At 42.0% G+C, this 20,106-nt stretch overlaps 1 protein-coding gene across 4 annotated transcripts in view; it reads right to left on the minus strand.

Annotated features, from left to right (window-relative positions):
- PLEKHA1 (pleckstrin homology domain containing A1) overlaps positions 1-20,106 on the minus strand; it is a 96,564-nt gene that overhangs the window by 71,792 nt on the left and 4,666 nt on the right. For all 4 annotated transcript variants that reach the window (XM_030202582.1, XM_030202581.1, XM_030202585.1 and 1 more), the window contains exons 2-4: positions 13,416-13,576; positions 1,929-1,985; positions 1,536-1,581 (exon numbers count right to left, since the gene is read on the minus strand). In XM_030202582.1, the coding sequence (XP_030058442.1) occupies positions 1,536-1,581; positions 1,929-1,985; positions 13,416-13,556 (244 nt within the window). In that variant the 5' untranslated portion in view covers positions 13,557-13,576. The remainder of the gene's footprint in view (positions 1-1,535; positions 1,582-1,928; positions 1,986-13,415; positions 13,577-20,106) is intronic.

The raw sequence follows: 20,106 nt of genomic DNA on the forward strand, positions 1-20,106 counted from the left end.
CAGGGAAACCAGAAACAAGGCTTCTCCATATAATTGTAAGATGAGCAAATATATTGCACAAGCTCACATGGCTGTTGGCTCTGCGGTATAGCCTGCCGATAGAGGAAGGAGGGGGAGGGTAGGGTTAGAGATCAAGGGGATAAAAGTTGAAAGTTCTGATATTGAATAATGTCTTCTCTATAAACACTAAATGTAACGTTTTCATTCAATGTCAATAAAAATGATTTAAACATAAAAGCAGCATTCTCCAAAAATAATACGTTTCTGTGGCCTGGAGTTCAGTCCGCTTTGCTTTGTGCTTTGACATTCGTTTATTGAAACTTGTTTGTGCACCGTGAACAGCTGATGCTTATAAACCAACTACAATGATTTAAGTTATCAGCCGCTCCTGCAACTGTTTCATGTTTTTGCAACAACCTCATAATAGAAAACACAGTATAAAACCCAGGATCTTCTGCCAAAACCGAATTTACAACGGAAATTGGTCACTGTTTCAGCAGAAACTGAAAACAGCCCCCCCCCCCCCCCCCGGCACTCCTCTCCTCCTCTGCAGCAGCCTCCTCCTCACACTCCACCACCACCACCCTATCCCACCCAACCACCTGTAAGCCCTCCCTGGTCCTACCTTAGGAATCCCTGGTGGTCTAGTGGCCTACTCGGGGGCAACAAGAAACCCCACTCGCTTCTGCCCCATGCCACTGCTCCACAGCTGGTTCTAATTGCAAAATGGCTACTAGGACCTCCATGAGGCTGCTGTGGGAAGTCTCGGCAGCCATTGTGAGAGCTCCAGCAGGGGCGGGGGGGGGGGGGGGGGTCCTGCCCTTGAAGATGCCACTAGACCACCAAGGATTCCTAACGGTAGGGCAGGAGTTTGGGTTTCAGACAAAAGCCAAGCCCAGATTTTGGACTGGTTTTTGGTGCCGAAACCAAAAGCAACTTGGTCTGCCTTTAGTTACAAGGCTTTCCATCTGTCAACTTCTATCTAGCATTTAAATTTACACATTATGCATGCGCAATATACACAGAGAGAAGTCTATGTACACATTGCACAGTTTGCATGAATTGTAAGAGTGGTTCCAGAACTTGAGATGATCTGAAATGCTCAAACCAGTTTGCTACCATTAACCAGTAACTTATTACATCAGTTACACTTCTATGGTGCATTATTTACATATAAACAGGATGCAAGTGTAGTCCTAAGTTAAAATTTAAATCGACTCTTTACACTAGTTCTCTTGCAAGGAGCCCCAATATTGCAACAACCGGTTCCATGGACAGCCCAGACTGAAGAAGCAAAGCTGGAATACCCAGCTCAACTCTTCCCCCTTTAAAAGCTAATCGGTCAATATATTCCTTACTCTAAATGTGTTATTTACTTTGTGGTATTATACGTCTTTTTTTGGATGGCTTCTAAAAATCTGCACTCTTTTTCTCAGCCAAATAACCCAACAAAGAAAAGAAGGGAAATGGTTCTAGACTTGAAAGGATGAGCAGTCAGTCCCTACTACCTGCTTCTAGAAGTAATAAATACTCACCAAAGCAGAACTCTGCCTTTGGCCTGAGCTTGGTTGCATCGCTGACCTAGAGAAAAAGAAACGTAATACCATTACCCACATCGGGGGGTCTGCTCCCCTTTTCCATGCTGTGTACCCCGGTACCCGTCTCTCTTTGGGCCCTGTGTTTTCTGACCTTTTTTTGGTGCCTCGCAACCCCTCATCTGTAGTGTTTACCCCAACTACCCATTAGCCTCTTTTGCTCTTTGGACACCCGCACAGGATATCAGTCTGCTGCTATGGCCACACATGGACAGCTACATCACTTCCTGAGAAAGATTCCCACCTCATGTTCTCACTCTTGTGTTGTATGAAAATCTGATGCTGAAGACTTCAAACCCTAAAGGATGAAGAGGAAATGGTTTCTTACTGTACCTTAGAAATGTAAGAAAGCTTCAGTGAACCCACGGGTGGAGATCCGGCAGGCAGGTTCTGGAAAACAAACACAGGGAACTTAGTCTGCAGGTTCTTCCACCAGCTCTCGAAGGACAGTAAAAGGGACTTCGCACTACCTTTTACGTGGGGACTTTCTCCAATCTACCTAAGCAGTATTCTTCAGCCGGTAAACTTACATAAGACAAATTTGTAAGGGCTGTGTACACAGGAGCAGAACTCCCTTTTATGTGACTAATTTACAGATTACGATAAGTTAGGAGCATAGTAACACAGTAGATGACGGTAGATAAAGACCTGTACGGTCCATCCAGTCTGCCCAACAAGATAGACTCATTACATACGGTATGATGTGATACTTCATATGTATACCTGATCTTCATTTGTCCTTGCCATTTTCAGGGCATAGACCATAAGAGTCTGCCCAGCACTGTATTTCTTCTAAAATTTCTGAAGTTGTCGTCGAAGCCCCTGAAAAGCTCCACCAGCCCATTCAAATCTATTCAGCCACTATCAGGTCAGAGACCGCAGAAGTCTGCCCAGCACTGGCTTTGCTTCAAAATTACCAGTATTGCCACCTAACCTCTGCTAAGCTTGTTTGGTTCCATATCTTCTATACAGGATTCATTTGTGTTTATCCCACATCTCCACCACCTCCCACAGGAGGGCATTCCAGGTATCTAACACCCTCTCAGTGAAAAAATACTTCCCAACATTATTCCCAAGTCAGCCCCCTTTCAACCTCAATTCATGTCCTCTAGTTCTAGTGCCTTCCCGTCTCTGGAAAAGATTTGTCTGCAGATTAATACCTTTCAAATATTTGAACATCTGTATCATATCACCCCTGTTTCTCCTTTTCTCCAGAGTATACATGCTCAGGTCAGCAAGTCTCTCTTCATAAGTCTTCAAGTCTTTTTACATCCTTAGCAAAATACGGCCTCCAAAACTGAACACAATACTCCAAGTGAAGCCTCACCAGCGACTTGTAGAGGGGCATCAACACCTCCTTTCTTCTGCTGGTTACGCCCCTCTCTATGCAGCCCAGCATCCTTCTGGCTGTGGCCACCGCCTTGTCGCATTGTGTCATCACCTTGAGATCCTCAGACATCATCACCACAAGGTCCCTCTTCTCAGTCAAGCTTATCAATCTCTCCCCTCCTATCTGGTACATCTCTTTTGGATTTCTGTACCCCAAGCGGGGTGATTATATGGCAACACTGGTAACTGAGAAACAAAGCCAGTGCCAGACAGACTTCTATGGTCTGTACCCCGATTGTGGCTGTACAGATTTGGATGGGATAGAGTAGGGCTTCAGTAGTGACAGAACAAGGTCAGTGTCGGCCAGACTTCTACAGTCTGTGCCCTAAAAGTGGCAAGGACAAATCAAGATCAAGTATGCATGTGTAGTATTACATCATGCCTTATGCTGTATCTTGTTAGGCAGACCGGATGGACTATACAGATCTTTATATGCTGTCATCTACTATGTTACTATATAAAATTACAAGAAGATGGTGAGAAACTCCAAATGAATCTTGCAAGATAAAAGCAACCTCAACTATAGCTACATGATTCTAGGTTCCACATTAGAAGTCACCACCTAGGAAAAGGATCTAGGTGTCATCTTGATGATACTTAAAATCCTCTGCTTAGGTGTGCAGTGGAGGCCAAGGAAGCAATGTTAAGAATTACTAGGAACAATGGATAGTGAGAGAATATCAAGAGTGGAGGAGTGGCCTAGTGGTTAGAGTGGTGGACTTTGGTCCTGGTGAACTGGGTTCGATTCCCACTGCAGGCACAGGCAGCTCCTTGTGACTCTGGGCAAGTCACTTAACCCTCCATTGCCCCATGTAAGCCGCATTGAGCCTGCCTTGAGTGGGAAAGCGCGGGGTACAAATTTAAAAAAAATGCCTCCATCATGCCATAGTTTATCCACACTTTACTATTATGTGCAATTCGTGTCACAGCATCTCAACAAGAGTTACAGTGACATTAGAAAAGGTACAGAGAAGGTTGACCAAAATGATAAAGAGAACGTAAGAACAGCCATACTGGGTCAGACAAATGGTTCCTCTAGCCCAACAGTGGTCAATCCAGGTCACAAGTACCTGGCAGAAACCCAATTAGTAGCATCATTCCTCCAGGAACTTGTCCAAACCTCTTTTTAGTCTAGATCTGCTAACAGTCGTCACCACATCCTCTGGCAATGAATTCCTGCCTCTAACAAATTAACTATTCGTTAAGTGAAAAAAATATTTCCACCTATCTGTTTTAAAATTATTTCCATGTAACTTCATTGAGTGCCCTGGTCTTTGTACTTTCTGAAAGTACAAAAAAAAAAAACCATTCATTTCTACTTGTTCTACACCACTCAAGATTTTATAGAGTTCAATCATATCTTCCCTCAGCTGTCTTTTTTCCAAGCTGAAGAGTTCCATTCTGCTGTAATCAAGTCCTGAATGTCTGGATGAATCGGGAAGGCCTTAGGACCTCTAAGCCCCCTCACGATCGACAAAGATGGAACCAAAGCAGAAGGCTCCTCTCCTCTTTATGAAACCACCTCAGTACTTTTGGATAATCCCCCTCCTAGAAACATGACGGCAGATAAGGGCCAAATGGCCCATCCAGTCTACCCATCCCCAGTAACCCCTAATTTCTCCTTTTCCTAAGAGATCCCATGTACCTGTCCCACACTTTCTTAAATTCTGACTCAGTCCTTGTCTCCACCAGGAGGCCATTCAACACATCCACCACTCTTTCTGTGAAAGCCTATTTCCTCTTAACTTCATCCTATGCCCTCTCATTCCAGTTTTCCTTCATTTGAAAAAGGCTCACCTCCTGTACATTAACGCCACTGAGGTATTTAAACGTCTCTATCATATCTCCTCTTTCCCTCCTCTCTTCCAGCGTATACATGTTAATAAGCCTGTCCTTATATGTTTTATGTCCAAGACCGCTTACCAGTTTTGTAGCCGCCCTCTGGACCGACTCCATCCTGTTTATATCTTTCTGTAGGTAAGGCCTTCGGAACTGCACACAGTATTCTAAATGGGGCCTCACCAGAGACCTATACAAGGGCACTATCACCTCTTTTTTCCTGCTGGTCATCCCTCTCCTTATGCACTAGAGCATCCTTCTGTCTTTGACCGTCGCCTTTTCTACCTGTTTAGCCACCTTAAGGTCTTCAGACACAATCACCCCCAAATCCCCACTCTTCTTCCATACACAGAAGCACTTCACCCTCTATACTGTACCATTCTCTTGAATTATTGTAACCCAAGTGTATCACCTTTCATTTCTTAGCATTAAATCTTAGTTGCCAGTTTTCAGACCAGTCTTCAAGCTTCGCTAGATCCTTCCTCATGCTTAACTGTCTCTGTGGGAGCCACTATTTACCCAGACAGTCACCAGCGTAGCAGAATGCAGTCCCAAGCCATGAGCCAGGATCCCTTCCCTGCACTAAGTAGAACTTGCAGCCCTCCAAGAGGTTCTGAGCCACTGCCGCCTGCTCCTCCCAAGCTCACAGTCTCCACAAGTCAGGACTGATGCTCTCTCTCATACACCCTCCAGTAAACTTTTTTTTACGTTGTTGGGTTGGAAAAAGAGAGCTCCATGGAAAACAAGGGCGAGGTGAAGGATGGGAAGAAGTAAATTCGCAGGGCACCAGACAGGGATCTGAAGACTTCCAGATATGACTCTGCAGACTCAAGTCACCAAAGCAAAGGTCATCTAGGGATCAGCTGACCAACTGGACCAGGAGCAAATTGCTCAGGACCAGAGGCTGAAAAAAGTGTGTCCATCCACTTGCTGGAGATAGAGAACTGAAACTGAGCTGAAACATCTCGTGGCATCCAGTCAAGCTCCTCAGTGTTTTCTATCTCCACCTGATGGTTGATGGACACAACTATTCCACAGGTTCTGGAATAGTAGGAAGCTACCCAACAGAAGATTTATTACCTCCCAATACCCAGCTGACATGGAAGTTCACCACTGAACAGCCACTTATTCAGACTATCAGAAGATTGTAAGGGGTTTGAGAGAAGACTGCTTCAAGGAGGGCAAAGGCAGAGACAGGAGGGAGGTGTGCTCAGGAGGAAGAGCAAATGTCATTCACAGGTTCCCTATAGACATGGAATTCGCCCCCTAGTGGCCAAAAGGCCAACCAGAATACTAAGGATAGGGACTACCATTCCCACAACCCACCACCCTATGTAGGACTCACAGGAAATAGGGGGGGGGGGGGCGAACTGGGAGATGGTTTCTGATCAGGGAGATGGGGAGCAGCTGGGAGAACTCTGTGGGCAAGAGGAGGATATGGAATGGGATAAAATGGAGGCAGGGGAGGAGATAGAGGGAAAGCGCATGGAGGTGTCGGCATTAGCACAGGCTCCAGATGGCAAGGTGAGAGGTTTCCTGGCTACAGTATTACCTCAACTGTTTAAAATTGGGGAAACAAAACTGGTGCAGTTGGGGAGGAACCTATGGAGGAAAGTAACTCAGCAGATTTGCTGTATACAGAAGGGGTTGCCTTGCAAGGCTGGACTGTGACTAAAATCTCCGTAGGAGAGGAGCTTGAAGCTGTGTTGATGAAACGAACTGTTTGTGAAAAGTGAAAGTAGCCAGTAAACTACCTGAGAACAGAAGGTAGTGACAAGAGAAACTGGACTGTGGTTAAAACGTCTTGAGACAAGAACTTGAACTATATTGTTGAGGTGGAATAAATGTAAAAAAACTTGAGGTGAAGAACTATCATGTAACGATGAAGTTGGAATAGCAATAAGTCTGTGTGACTAAGCCTGTGTAAATAAAAACCCTTAACCTATAAAGTATCGAAGTTGCTGCACGTTTGTTGAACTACTGCCATAAAGACAGCTTGAGAAACAGTTATCCGAAGGAGCTGCAGAAGCTAGGGGTTTGGAATAAGGAAAAGCTCGTAGTCTGAAGGTCCGGCCCTACATTGAATCCTACAGGCTAAGCAGGGTTGACCCTGGCTGGAGAGTGGAAGAGGGACCAGCTGACAAGATACATCAACATTACAAACACCCTGTTAATGACTTTTGTTTTTAAACAGGATAGAGAGGCTCTACTGTGTTTTTTCTTCAGACCCACTGATAACTTTCATGGGTGGGAATCTCTCTATCTTTCCTATGTAGTGAGGAAGCCCAGGTTGGGGTGAAGAAAACCCACTCCAGAACAGAGGTCTTCCCAGGGACCTAGAGATGAGATGGTGTTTGGAGTCCCATCTGCACAACCCGCCCCTGGGGTGGTTGGACCGTGGGCCTTTTCTGAGAGGGAGTCCCTTGCACAGGATAGGAAGGAGAGGTGCCAATTCGCTTGGAGCCATGGAAAAATTTATTCTTAAATGATAATTTTCTTTTCTTTAGTCCCATAGGATTAGTCCATACTTGTGGGTTGTGCCCATCTACCAGCAAGTGGAAAGAGAGTGAGCAAATTAGAACTTTGCCACCTAAGGCTACTGTGCACTAGGTTCCAATCAGTATTCGGATAGCCAAGAATAAGCTGTTAATAGAAAGAAGTAGAACTCCAGCCTCTAACAAATTTTTATACTTTTTTTATAAACTTTGAAGAATGAGAAGTAAATCGATTTTTCACTCGTTCCAAAAGTACAAAGACTAGGGGACACTTAAGGAAGTTACATGGAAATACTTTAAAAATAAATAGGAGGAAATAATTTTTCACTCAACGAATAGCTAAGCTCCAAAACTCTTTGCCAGAGGAGATGGTAACAGCGGTTAGAGTATCTGGGTTTAAAAAAGGTTTGGACAAATTCCTGGAGTAAAAGTCCATAGTCTGAAAATTGAAACAGACATGGGAAGCAACTGCTTGCCCTGGGATTTGTAGTATGGAATGTTGCTACTCAGATTCTGCATGGAATCTTGTCATTCTTTAGGATTCCAGAATCTTGCTATTCTTTGGGGTTCTACATGGAATGTTTCTACTCTTTGAGATTCTTTCTGCATGGAATCTTGTCAATCTTTAGGATTCCAGAATCTTGCTATTCTTTGGGGTTCTACATGGAATCTTGTCACCCTTTAGGATTCCAGAATCTTGCTATTCTTTGGGGCTGTACATAGAATGTTGCTACTCTGAGATTCTGCATGGAATCTTGTCATTCTTTAGGATTCCAGAATCTTGCTATTCTTTGGGTTCTACATGGAATGTTGCTACTCTTTGAGATTCTGCATGGAATCTTGTCACTCTTTAGGATTCCAGAATCTTGCTATTCTTTGGGGTTCTACATGGAATGTTTCTCCTCTTTGAGATTCTTTCTGCATGGAATCTTGTCAATCTTTAGGATTCCAGAATCTTGCTATTCTTTGGGGTTCTACATGGAATCTTGTCACCCTTTAGGATTCCAGAATCTTGCTATTCTTTGGGGCTGTACATAGAATGTTGCTACTCTGAGATTCTGCATGGAATCTTGTCACTCTTTAGGATTCCAGAATCTTGCTATTCTTTGGGTTCTACATGGAATGTTGCTACTCTTTGAGATTCTGCATGGAATCTTGTCACTCTTTAGGATTCCAGAATCTTGCTATTCTTTGGGGTTCTACATGGAATGTTGCTACTCTGAGATTCTGCATGGAATCTTGTCACTCTTTAGGATTCCAGAATCTTGCTATCGTTTGGGGTTCTGCATGGAATCTTGTCACTCTTTAGGATTCCAGAATCTTGCTATTCTTTGGGTTTCTATATAGAATGGTGCTACTCTGAGATTCTGCATGGAATCTTGTCACTCTTTAGGATTCCAGAATCTTGCTATTCTTTGGGGTTCTACATGTAGAGAGGTGTGGTAGCCGTGTTAGTCCACTCTTAAAGGTTATCAATAGAAATCAAACAAAATAAAACATGGAAAAGAAAATAAGATGATACCTTTTTTATTGGACATAACTTAATACATTATCTTGTCACTCTTTAGGATTCCAGAATCTTGCTATCGTTTGGGGTTCTGCATGGAATCTTGTCACTCTTTAGGATTCCAGAATCTTGCTATTCTTTGGGTTTCTATATAGGATGGTGCTACTCTGAGATTCTGCATGCAATCTTGTCACTCTTTAGGATTCCAGAATCTTGCTATCGTTTGGGGTTCTGCATGGAATCTTGTCACTCTTTAGGATTCCAGAATCTTGCTATTCTTTGGGTTTCTATATAGAATGGTGCTACTCTGAGATTCTGCATGGAATCTTGTCACTCTTTAGGATTCCAGAATCTTGCTATTCTTTGGGGTTCTACATGTAGAGAGGTGTGGTAGCCGTGTTAGTCCACTCTTAAAGGTTATCAATAGAAATCAAACAAAATAAAACATGGAAAAGAAAATAAGATGATACCTTTTTTATTGGACATAACTTAATACATTATCTTGTCACTCTTTAGGATTCCAGAATCTTGCTATTCTTTGGGGTTCTACGTGGAATGTTGCTACTCTGAGATTCTGCATGGAATCTTGTCACTCTTTAGGATTCTAGAATCTTGCTATTGTTTGGGGTTCTACATGGAATCTTGTCATTCTTTAGGATTCTAGAATCTTGCTATTGTTTGGGGTTCTACATGGAATCTTGTCATTCTTTAGGATCCCAGAATCTTGCTATTCTTTGGGGTTCTACACGGAATGTTGCCACGATTTGGGCTTCTGCAAGGTACCTGTGACCTGGCTTGGCCACTGTTTTGGAAAATAGGATACTGGGCTAGATGGACCACTGGTCTCACCCAGTGTGGCTACTCTTACGTTCTTATGTAAAAAAAAAACACACACAGAAATATGCCCAGCTTGCACAGCTGCGGAAGACAAGTTTATTCCAATGTCCGAAAAAAACACGTTGGAAAACGTCATTTGAGGAGAGGCTGTGATTGCACAGTGCAGGAAGACAATAGTTCACCCGCCAAAAAGGTTGCTCTGACAATATGCCCTTGGAACACCCAGCTGACAGTTCGCACTCACCAAATCTCCAGGAACAAGTTCTGACTTACCTCTGTGGCCCAGGGTATACTGGTTGCAACAGAATCAACCCCATCCAATATCCAAGTAGCCACATAAGCAGCAAAGCTGCTGTAATCCTCTATCTCTCTTTTTTTTTTTTAACTCTGTGAGGAAGGAGAAAGTGGCTGTATTGGGGGGGGGGGGGGGGGGTGAACTTGGTGTACTCCCTAAAGCCGGCACCACTTAGCCTAAGCACCACCAGGCTCAACTGAACAGGGAAATCCAGAACAGGAGCCACAACTGATGAAACCAAGAGCTTGCGACAGACCATCCACCGCCTGTGGGAGATAGAGACATACTGACTTACCCAAGGAGCATATTGTCCTATAAGACAGAGTTCAGTGCTCTCTATCTCCACCTGCTGGTAGATGGTCACAACCCACAAGTCTCTGGATTCATCTGGTGCAGGTGCTAAGGAATATCTGTTTATGGTTATATTCCTTAATTTGTATTTTCATTATTATGACTTTGTATTTTGTTCAACTTTTTTTCCTTTGACGTACATATCTTAAAAGCAATCAAAGTGAACTAGGGAAATCCACTGCCTATCCCAGGAGTAAGGAAATTATCAACTTTTTGAGATTCTGCCAGGTACTGTGACCTGGTTTAGCCACTGCTGGAAGGAGGATACTAGGCTCGATGGACCTTTGGTCTGGCCAGGAAGGCAAATTGACGTACACAGAGAAGAACAATCCAAACTATAGTGTCACGTTAGATTCTTTTCCTGGGTGTTGAACTTAAGCATCATTGTGATCTATTGAAATTGTCACGTTTACTGTATGGAACCAGCCAAAAAAGCAAACAATGTTAATTATTAAGAAACAGAATGGAGAATAAAATGGATCATCATGTCTCGACCACTTCATGCTGCGACTGCCTTGAATACTGTGGCAGCCAGAATGGCACACATCTCAAGTAAATAAATAAAAACAGAACTAGAAAGGTACAGAACAGGGTGACCCAAAACAAAAGGCTTAAAATCTTAGGGTTCTTCATCCTGGAGAGATATGATAGAGGCCTAAAAAAATACAAGTGGTGTAGAATGGGTCACAGCAAAATCAACTGTTTACGCTTCCAAAAAAAAAGTATAAAGACTAGGGGACACACCAATGAAGTTCCACTTCAAATTAATCAGGGAACATTTTTTCTGTTAGCGTTTTGGGATCGTGCTAGGGCCTTGTGGCCTGGATTGTCACTGCTGGAAACAGGATTCTGGGCTTTACAGACCTTGGTCTGATCGAGTAGGGTAGTTCTTGTGTTCTTATAACAATGTGGTCATTTATCCCCTATCTTAGAGTGTTTTTACTTAGTAACATAGTAAATGACAGCAGATAAAGACCTGAACGGTCCATCCAGTCTGCCCAACAAGATAAACTCACTTTACATGGTATGTGATACTTTCTATGTATACCTGAGTTTGATTTGTCCTTGCCTTTCTCAGGGCACAGACCGTAGAAGTCTGCCCAGCACTCTCCTTGTACTAAGTTCTGAAGCTAACGTCGAAGCCCCTTAAAATTTACATCCATATCTATTCAGTCACGATCAGGGTGTAGACCGTAGAAATTTGCCCAGCACTGGTTTTGCTTTCCAATTACTGGTGTCGCCATCCAACCTCCGCTAAGATTCCATGGAGCCATTCCTTCTAAACAGGATTCCTTTGTGTTTATCCCACGCATGTTTGAATTCCATTACCGTTTTCATCTCCACACTTAACCCCATGATTTGCATAAGATATCAAACAGATTTAACAGGTTGACTCTGGAGATAAAATGAGATGCCAAAGAGAAAATTCAACACATCTGCAACACAAGTTCAAATTTGACAAGATGTAGATAATCTCCTAGACCAGAAAATTTCAGAACAAGACTTTTGGAGGCCTCGAGCTCTTGTCAAGATTAACACCTGCCACCATTGGCAGCTACATTTCAGAACCAGCACCTTAGGCTGAGCAACACCTTCTCCTAGTGCATCTGAGACACGAGAGGAAAAAGCTCCAAGGCCACCACTCAAGTTCCTCTGGTTAAATTATTCAGATCTGGAATATGGAATATGGAAAAGGAAACCTGCGCCTACAGAAAGTCCCTCATCGACAGATACAGAGCAGAACTAGGACACTTCCTCTTACTACTCGCCCTGAATACAGAACATTCAAATTACGACGTCACCTCAGTAACAGTGACACAAATGGCAATCTGTGAAATAAAACAAACAGAAAAGTGGGCACAAAACCAGGAGTCCCAGAGACTGGATCACAGTAAAGCTAAAACCAAATTTTATTAATTAGTATATTTGACTCGACACAACCGTTGTGTTTCGGCCAAAAGGCCTGCATCAGGAGTCTACAAATAAAAACAGTAAAAATAGACATTTAACATAACATAAAAATGAATTGATATATAAATCTAAATAAGACATGTATATAAAACAACATAAAAACATTATAATAATATGTAGAATATTAATAAAAATGCAAATTCAAATGCAAAATATATATCAAATGATCAGAACAACAGCAAAATCATAATAATAACAATATATGCGTAACAATTAAGAATGTAGATATGTGTGAGAGAATAAATAAAACGAATAAACCAAATAAAACAAAAACAAAATGAAAAATGTGTCAGTGGGGAAATAATTCTTAAAACATTATTCAACAGTATAAAACAGAAGAAAATGTATAAAAAAGGAAAAAACAAAAAAGAAAAAAGGAAAAAATAAATAGGAAAAAAAGGAAAAAAATATATATATGTATGTGGCGTAATTTAAAAATACGAAAAAGGACTAACCTAAATACTAAGGTAGACAGCTAATGATGATCCAGAATAAGAAATACTGGCGAATAGTGTATAAATGGTCTATCAAATATACTAATTAATAAAATTTGGTTTTAGCTTTACTGTGATCCAGTCTCTGGGACTCCTGGTTTTGTGCTCACTTTTCTGTTTGTTTTACAAAGTATCCGTGGGTCTTCTTTGAGTTCTCCACGCTTTGTGGATTCTCTATAATCTGTGAAATAAAGACAGACACTTGGCATCTATAGAGAAACCCTCAAATACAGAATAAGTGACAAGTTAGAAACAGAAACATGCAGATGAAAACTGAACCAGAAAACCAAAAAGCCAGATTCCACCTAAAGTGAAACACGGGGGAAATAGAAACAAACGTATTTCCAGCTGTTCTCTGTCTTTGCATCTTGCTCAGTGCAAGAGAAAGCCCGCTGCTGTTTTTATTCCTCCTGTAGTGCACTGCATGCAGTCTGGCTTCCCAGTATTTCCAGGTCACATTTCAATACTGAAGACTTCCTACAGAAAAACGAGCAGGAAAAAATATCTAATCCTGGGGGGACACAGAAAAAAATAGCAGGTATAGCAGCAAGAAGGCACATCCTGTAGACAGAAAGAGTAAGACCAACAGCAGAACCAGGGAACTCATTCCGCTTTCCCTTCTACTTTAGCAACGGTAGTTACCTGGGGATTGTCCATGTACCAAAGCAGGCTGCCCTCTTGCGTGTCCAGGATGAAATACCTGCGTAGGAACTTGCCACTCTGCTCATGTTCCTCGATGTCCAGGAAGCCACAGATGCGATTCTGACGATCTACATAAGGCATTTCTAGGCCAGAACATCACCCTGTGGGACAAAGGAAAATGTAAGAAACGAACATAGGAAACTGCTTGGCCCCTATGTGTTTCCTCAAAACTTTTGAACTGGAAAACTCCCATGCAAATTATTGCAAATAAGTTTTTATTGATGATGGTATCAATCATTAAGCGTATAATACAGTACAGTATCCAAATGCAGATGGGTCTTGAATCAAACTTCAAACATCATACTATCACATCATCATTTTATACAATCTTAAAACTATACCTAACCTCCTCCCTCCCTCTTCTTTCCCCTTCCCCCCCCCCCCCCCCATGCAAATTATACTAGACGGTTTGCCTAGTGCTCTAAATACAGGCCTTCTGATCTTGCGTGTTAGTTGCCATGTTTCTATTTCTACAGAAATGAATGCACAAAGGCTTCCTATGAAAATAAGTAGTAAAATCTCGGTATAACCCCAAGGAAAACTAAAAAATGCTGAATCCTGCCACCAGGCAAGAAATATAACCTGCTCATGGGCTATGCACTAGGATCCTGGAACTGCTCTTATTGTCACCTGTACGTTGATTCTATTTTATTCTTAAAATATATATTTTTTAATTTTTAACAAGAATCTTTATTGAAGGAATCCATGTATTACAACTGAAGCTGTTCAAATAAAAATCATACAGGTTCCTCTCCATTAAACATCTAGTATACATACATTTCTCTACTGAGAACCTTCACACAATAGCAATAATATTTCTTGTAACATTTAAACTTTTCAGATTTATCCCTTCCCCTCCAAATCCCCCCTTCCATCCCCCTCATCCCTCCCCTCTCCCTTACCCCTTCATGAAGAGGAATTCTATCCATCATTTTCACATTAATGACTATATATCTGTTCCCATTTTGCTAGGGTTTTATGTTCCTTAGCCATTAGCTTTTCCATGTCACTTATATACCTAACCAAATTACACCAACGGCGTATTGAAGGGCATTCATTCTTCTTCCACATCCGTGCGATCAACAACCGAGCTGCATTAAAGCAGTGTTTAGCCAACTGGCTTCTTCCAGCACTAAGCCCGGCAATAGATCTATTAAATAAGAACACAGCCGGATCCCAGGGGATCTGTCCCTCCACCCACATTTGCACTCTTCCTCGCACCGATTTCCAACTTAAAATATTTTTTTTCAAAAAAACAACTATGGAAACCAAGCCCATGACGACAGAAGAAATAATGCAGAAGAATATTTCAAGAAGCAAAAGATATTGTCACTCGGTCACAACGGACTTGCAATTTAAATGGATCTAAGAAAAGAAAAAGAAGCTTCACATCTTTACAGCTAAAACAAAGCAAGTATAAGACAAAAGAAAACAAATTAAACTCTAGCCAAACGACCTAAGCAGCCTCAACTGGCTCCTGCCACAAAAAGAAACTGAACTGTTTCAGCTCATACAATATGTCAAATCACAACACATTTACAAGGAAGTTGCCAAGATCAAAGTCAGCCCACAGGGCTGTGTGTCAAATAAAAACTAGAAACAGAAACATTGAATTATGATGACAGATAAGGGCCAAACTGGAGTGGAGGAGTAGCCTAGTGGTTAGTGCAGCGGACTTTGATCCTGGGGAACTGGGTTCGATTCCTACTACAGCTCCTTGTGACTCTGGGCAAGTCACTTAACCCTCCATTGCCCCTGGTACAAAATAAGTACCTGAAAACGCTTTGAATGTAGTTGCAAAAACCACAGAAAGGCGGTATATCAAGTCCCATTTCCCTTCTTCTGTAACCACTAACTCCTTTCCTTGCCTGTTCCACACTTTCTTAAATTCCGACACAGTCCTCATCTCCACGACCTCCACCACCCTTTCCGTGAAAGAGTATTTTCTTAGATTCCTCCCAAGCCTATTTCCTATTCACATCTTTGCTGTGTCACTGTAGCTAAATCTGGACATATCCACACTTTATGACCTAAAAAAAGGAAATATTCTTATACTAAAAAGACACCTAAGAGTCCAATTATAACCACATTCCGTAGGGTGGGCCAAGTATTTTCCACATTCAGAGATGTCTCTGGTGTTCAAACTCTTCAATGATGAGACAGCCCTCTCAGGCCTCACTCCCACCCCCACCCACAAGACAGCACACTCTTGTAACTGGAGAAATGCACTCCACAGGCGCTTGAAAACGCCTACGAGATTAAGGAAATCAGTAAAGGCTCAAATTCTAATTCAAGTGCCTTCCCTGATTCTCAAGGGTCACAATCTTCCTGTGGATATTTATTTGTCCTTCACTAGGGCCACATTTATATCTTGGATTTGTGTAGCGCAACTATCTCAGACTACACCTCCCAAATTGCAAAAAGATGATCTACAAAAGTGTCCACTCTGCAGACTTCACTTACCTAGGAACCAAATGGTGGAACTCCTTCCCACCCAAAATAAGAAATATACAGGAATATACTAGATTCCGCAAAATCCTCAAATCGTTCCTATTCAAACAAACCCTCACAAAGAACAACCACATCTCACACAATTAATTATTACCTGAATTGGTTATTACTCTATTTACCATTAACTTTCTCTTTGCTTCATGTACAATTTCTCATTCATAATAGATTTTCTAAATGTTAAACTTCCATAGTTATCCCAGTACGTTTATGATACTGTATTGTAAAACTGGATTCTTACAACAAATTACTTTCTTATGCATTATTCTTTGTTATGTATCCTATACTGTTTATTTTAAGCCACACTGAACTCAAACTTGTTTGGGATAATGTGGGATATAAATGTCACAAGTAAATTAATAAAATGTTCACTCAACTTTTGCTTCTGCTGTTGGACCTGGGCTTTCATTTGCTCATTAGATACCAGAACTCTTATCAATTTTAGGAGAAAGATTTCTCGAGTGTGGCAACAGCAGTCCACACCGTTTGCCCATTTCACCTCCTACACTGATTACATTGCAACAATTATATGGCAGTGGGCCAGAAGTACAATTGGAGGCTCTCCTGGGAAAGCAAGGAAGCCACCTTCAAGTCCACACCACCTGCACTCCCAGAAACAAATCTCCAATCTCCAAGGACCAATACAAACAGCACTCTGTGGCAAATCGGCTAGACCACGCCACGCACAGCGTTCCTTCGAGCTTAGCAAGGTCAAAGACAATCTGCAGATGCTGCACCAAAGAGAACATTGTTGATCTGGCAACCAAGAGAACAAAGTGATCCAGACTAGAGTGAATCAGAAAAAGTGGGGGGCGGGTTTCCCCCAATAAATAATCTTCCCTTACACTTACCAATCTGAAAAGGAAAAACTCCAACAAGGAGCTGCACTGAAAACGGCATGGAAAGGAGGAGGAGACAGTGGATGTCGAGGATGGGCCACTTGGTCCTTATCTGCCGCCATGTTTCTATCTTGGATTCCCCAACCTATTACTACTTTCACTGGTTTTATAATGCTTTTTCCAATGTGTGAACTGGTACAGAAAGATTGTACCTATTTTTATTAGAATATGCAAAGGCCTTCCTTGCATGTTGGGTGGAACTGGGGAAGGGACGTTGCATGAATTGTTTTAACTTTTAAATATATTTTATTATTGAAGTCACAAAAGATACAACTTAGGCAAAGAGATGCACAAATCTACCGCAATACATACTATTGGTACTGTGCAATTACAACATAAGATTTATACATATTCAGCCAACTGAACCCTTAATCCACCTCCCCCCCCCCTCCCAATATGCAGTATAAGTTAGACCATTTTTGCTGTAGTATAATTATACACAAATCAAAAGAAGCTTGGAATCTGGAACAGGCCATCAGTAGATAGTTACACCTCTAATGTAGTCAAAAAAGTGGAACGGTCTCTCATCGACATAGCTGTCAAGTATTGCATGCCATATTTCAGAAAATGTTTCTTTGCTCTAGGGCCCTGATGGCAAACCTATGACACGCGTGTCAGTACTGACACGCGTAGCCATTTTCGATGACACGCGGCCGCATGTGGCCACATACAGAGAAGCAGCGGCGTTCCTTGCTGACACCCGGGCGGATCGCAGATGCGCCCCCCCCCCCAAGGTGCAGCGCGACCTCCCCCCCCCCCCCCCACCCGGCGAAATCACCCCCCCCCCCCCCCCCGGTGCATGTTTACCCTTGTGCGCTCCTATTGGCTCCCTCCGAGTCCTCCGCTCGTTCCCTCCCTGCTGCTCCCTCTGCCCCGGCTCCTGCACGGCCGTTTGACCTCACTTCCGGCTGGCGGAGCAGAGAGCAGCGGAATGCCGTGGGGGACGCATCTCTGAAGGCCCTGTGATCGCCATTACCAGCAACCACATAACCACAGCAACCATCATCCAATCTACTGTTCTGGGGTGTCGTGGATTTGTAATTGACCATCATTACTGAGATAGGTGAGGGGGAGGCTGGGAGAGGCGAGGGCATGTGCTATGGGTGCCGTTTCCCGCCATTAGAAATAGCGGCAGCCATCTTAATTTACATAAGGTGGTCAGTTAGGCTAGTTAACCCCTAATTGCCTGCAGGGCTAACAGGCTATCTATAATTCTATCTTCTGTCACTGCCCCCCTGATGGAGAACCCAAAAAATAAAAAACCAAGGTTAAGTAAAGGAAGTGGTAGTAGCAGTAGCCGACCCTTTCAAGAGACATGGACCGAGATGTATGGCATTATAGAAAAAAATGGCAGATCATTTTGCGTTCTATGTACTGAAACGGTAGTAAGCAGAACGTGGAATATAAATAGACATTTTGAAACTAATCATTCCCAGCTCTTGAAAAAAGTGAGGATGAAAGGAAGGAATACATTTCCAGGCAGCTACACTTTTATAAGAGCCAATCTAAGTCCATCCTTAAATTTGTAAAAGGTTCTACAAATTTAACATCTGCAAGTTTGAGCATTGCTCACTCCATAGCTCAGCATGGAAAAGCACTCAGTGAGGGAGGATTTATTAAAGAAACTCTCCTAAGATGTGCACCAGTTCTATTTCACGATATGCAGAATAAAGATGCAATTATTAAGAGAATATCTGAGTTACCAGGAAATTTGGAGTGCCTGGATCTGATTACCAGACACTTTTAGCACCCTGAAAAATATAGCAATGGCTTTACTCACAATTTTTCCCTCTACGTACTTTTGTGAAACCTTATTCTCAGCGTTAAATAATATCAAAACCAACAAAAGAAACAGATTGACAGATGAAGTTAGTAGCGCTTGCTTGGGCTTGAAGTGTACAAAATACCAACCTTCAATTGAAGATTTAGCCAATGAAATTCAGCAACAAAAAAGTCACTAATAGGCAGATTAGTTAAAGAATTCCCCCTCCCCCTCACTTATCTTAGTTCACGGCACCCCACACAAGTTAAATATTATCAAGAACAACAAAAAGAAACCGATTGACAGATGAACAAAGAAGTCACTAAGCAGGTAAGTTAAATAATTAGTTTTTGGTTTATTAAATACAGTTTATATTACAATTATACATTTTTGTTATTTAAACTATAAATATCGCGAAATTATGGTTTTTTTTCTCGAAGTGACACACCACCCGAGTTATGCTCGGTTTTTTGGCGAATTTTGACACACCAAGCTCAAAAGGTTGCCCATCACTGCTCTAGGGCCTGCATGAATTTATTTTATAAAACATCTGTACAAGTACCTCCCCCCCCCCCCTCTTTTTAGAACAGGTGTAAATTTCAATGACACAATCTTTGTGCTCCTGAAGCTGGTTCTGGAGGTTTATAAAAGCATACAACATATACGGTTGCTAACGCACTGGCAAAATCAATAGCATCAGATTACAGATCTTAAGAGGAAATTAGATGTTCTTCTGGCTCTCATACTGGGAGGGGAGACTATTAGCATATCAAGAACAATTCTGAATACATAAATTAGCCACAATAAGAACTTTCTCTTTTGACTGACGAGGGTGATCATGTGTCTGCTTAACGAATGGATGGTTTTGGTTTCTTTCTTTAAATCCACGCGTCATCTCAAATTTGATTGAAAAGATTTGTAGCCATACTGTGGAGTATGAATTAAAACTTGACCCTTAATCCAGTTTCAGTATCTGTAACCCTGATGCAGAGTTACCAATTCAAACACAATTGCACTGGATAGCTGTTTGGGCAATGTGACGAAGACGTGGGAAGCTGTATGAGCAGTTTATGTTAGTGAACCTGAAAGATGTACCAAGCCAAATCGACATATTAAAGAGTAGTAAATCACCTGGACCGGATGGCAAACATCCAACGGTACACAAAGAACTCAAGGATGAAAATTGTAGATATGCTGTAATATGTAACCTGTCGTTAAAATCGAACACAGTACCTGGAGACTAGAGGATGGCCAATGTGATGCCAATATTTTAAAAGGGTTCCAGGGGAGATCTGGGTAATTAAAGACTGGAAAGCCTGACATCAGTACAGAGCAAAATACTGGAAGCTATTATAAAGAATAAAATTATGGAACACATACACAAATATGATATAATGGGTCAGAGTCAGAATGGGTTCAGCCAAGGGAAGTATTGCCTAACCAATCTGCTTTGTTTCTTTTA

This window comes from Microcaecilia unicolor, chromosome 5 (genome assembly GCF_901765095.1).
Source record: "Microcaecilia unicolor chromosome 5, aMicUni1.1, whole genome shotgun sequence".
NCBI lineage: Eukaryota > Metazoa > Chordata > Amphibia > Gymnophiona > Siphonopidae > Microcaecilia > Microcaecilia unicolor.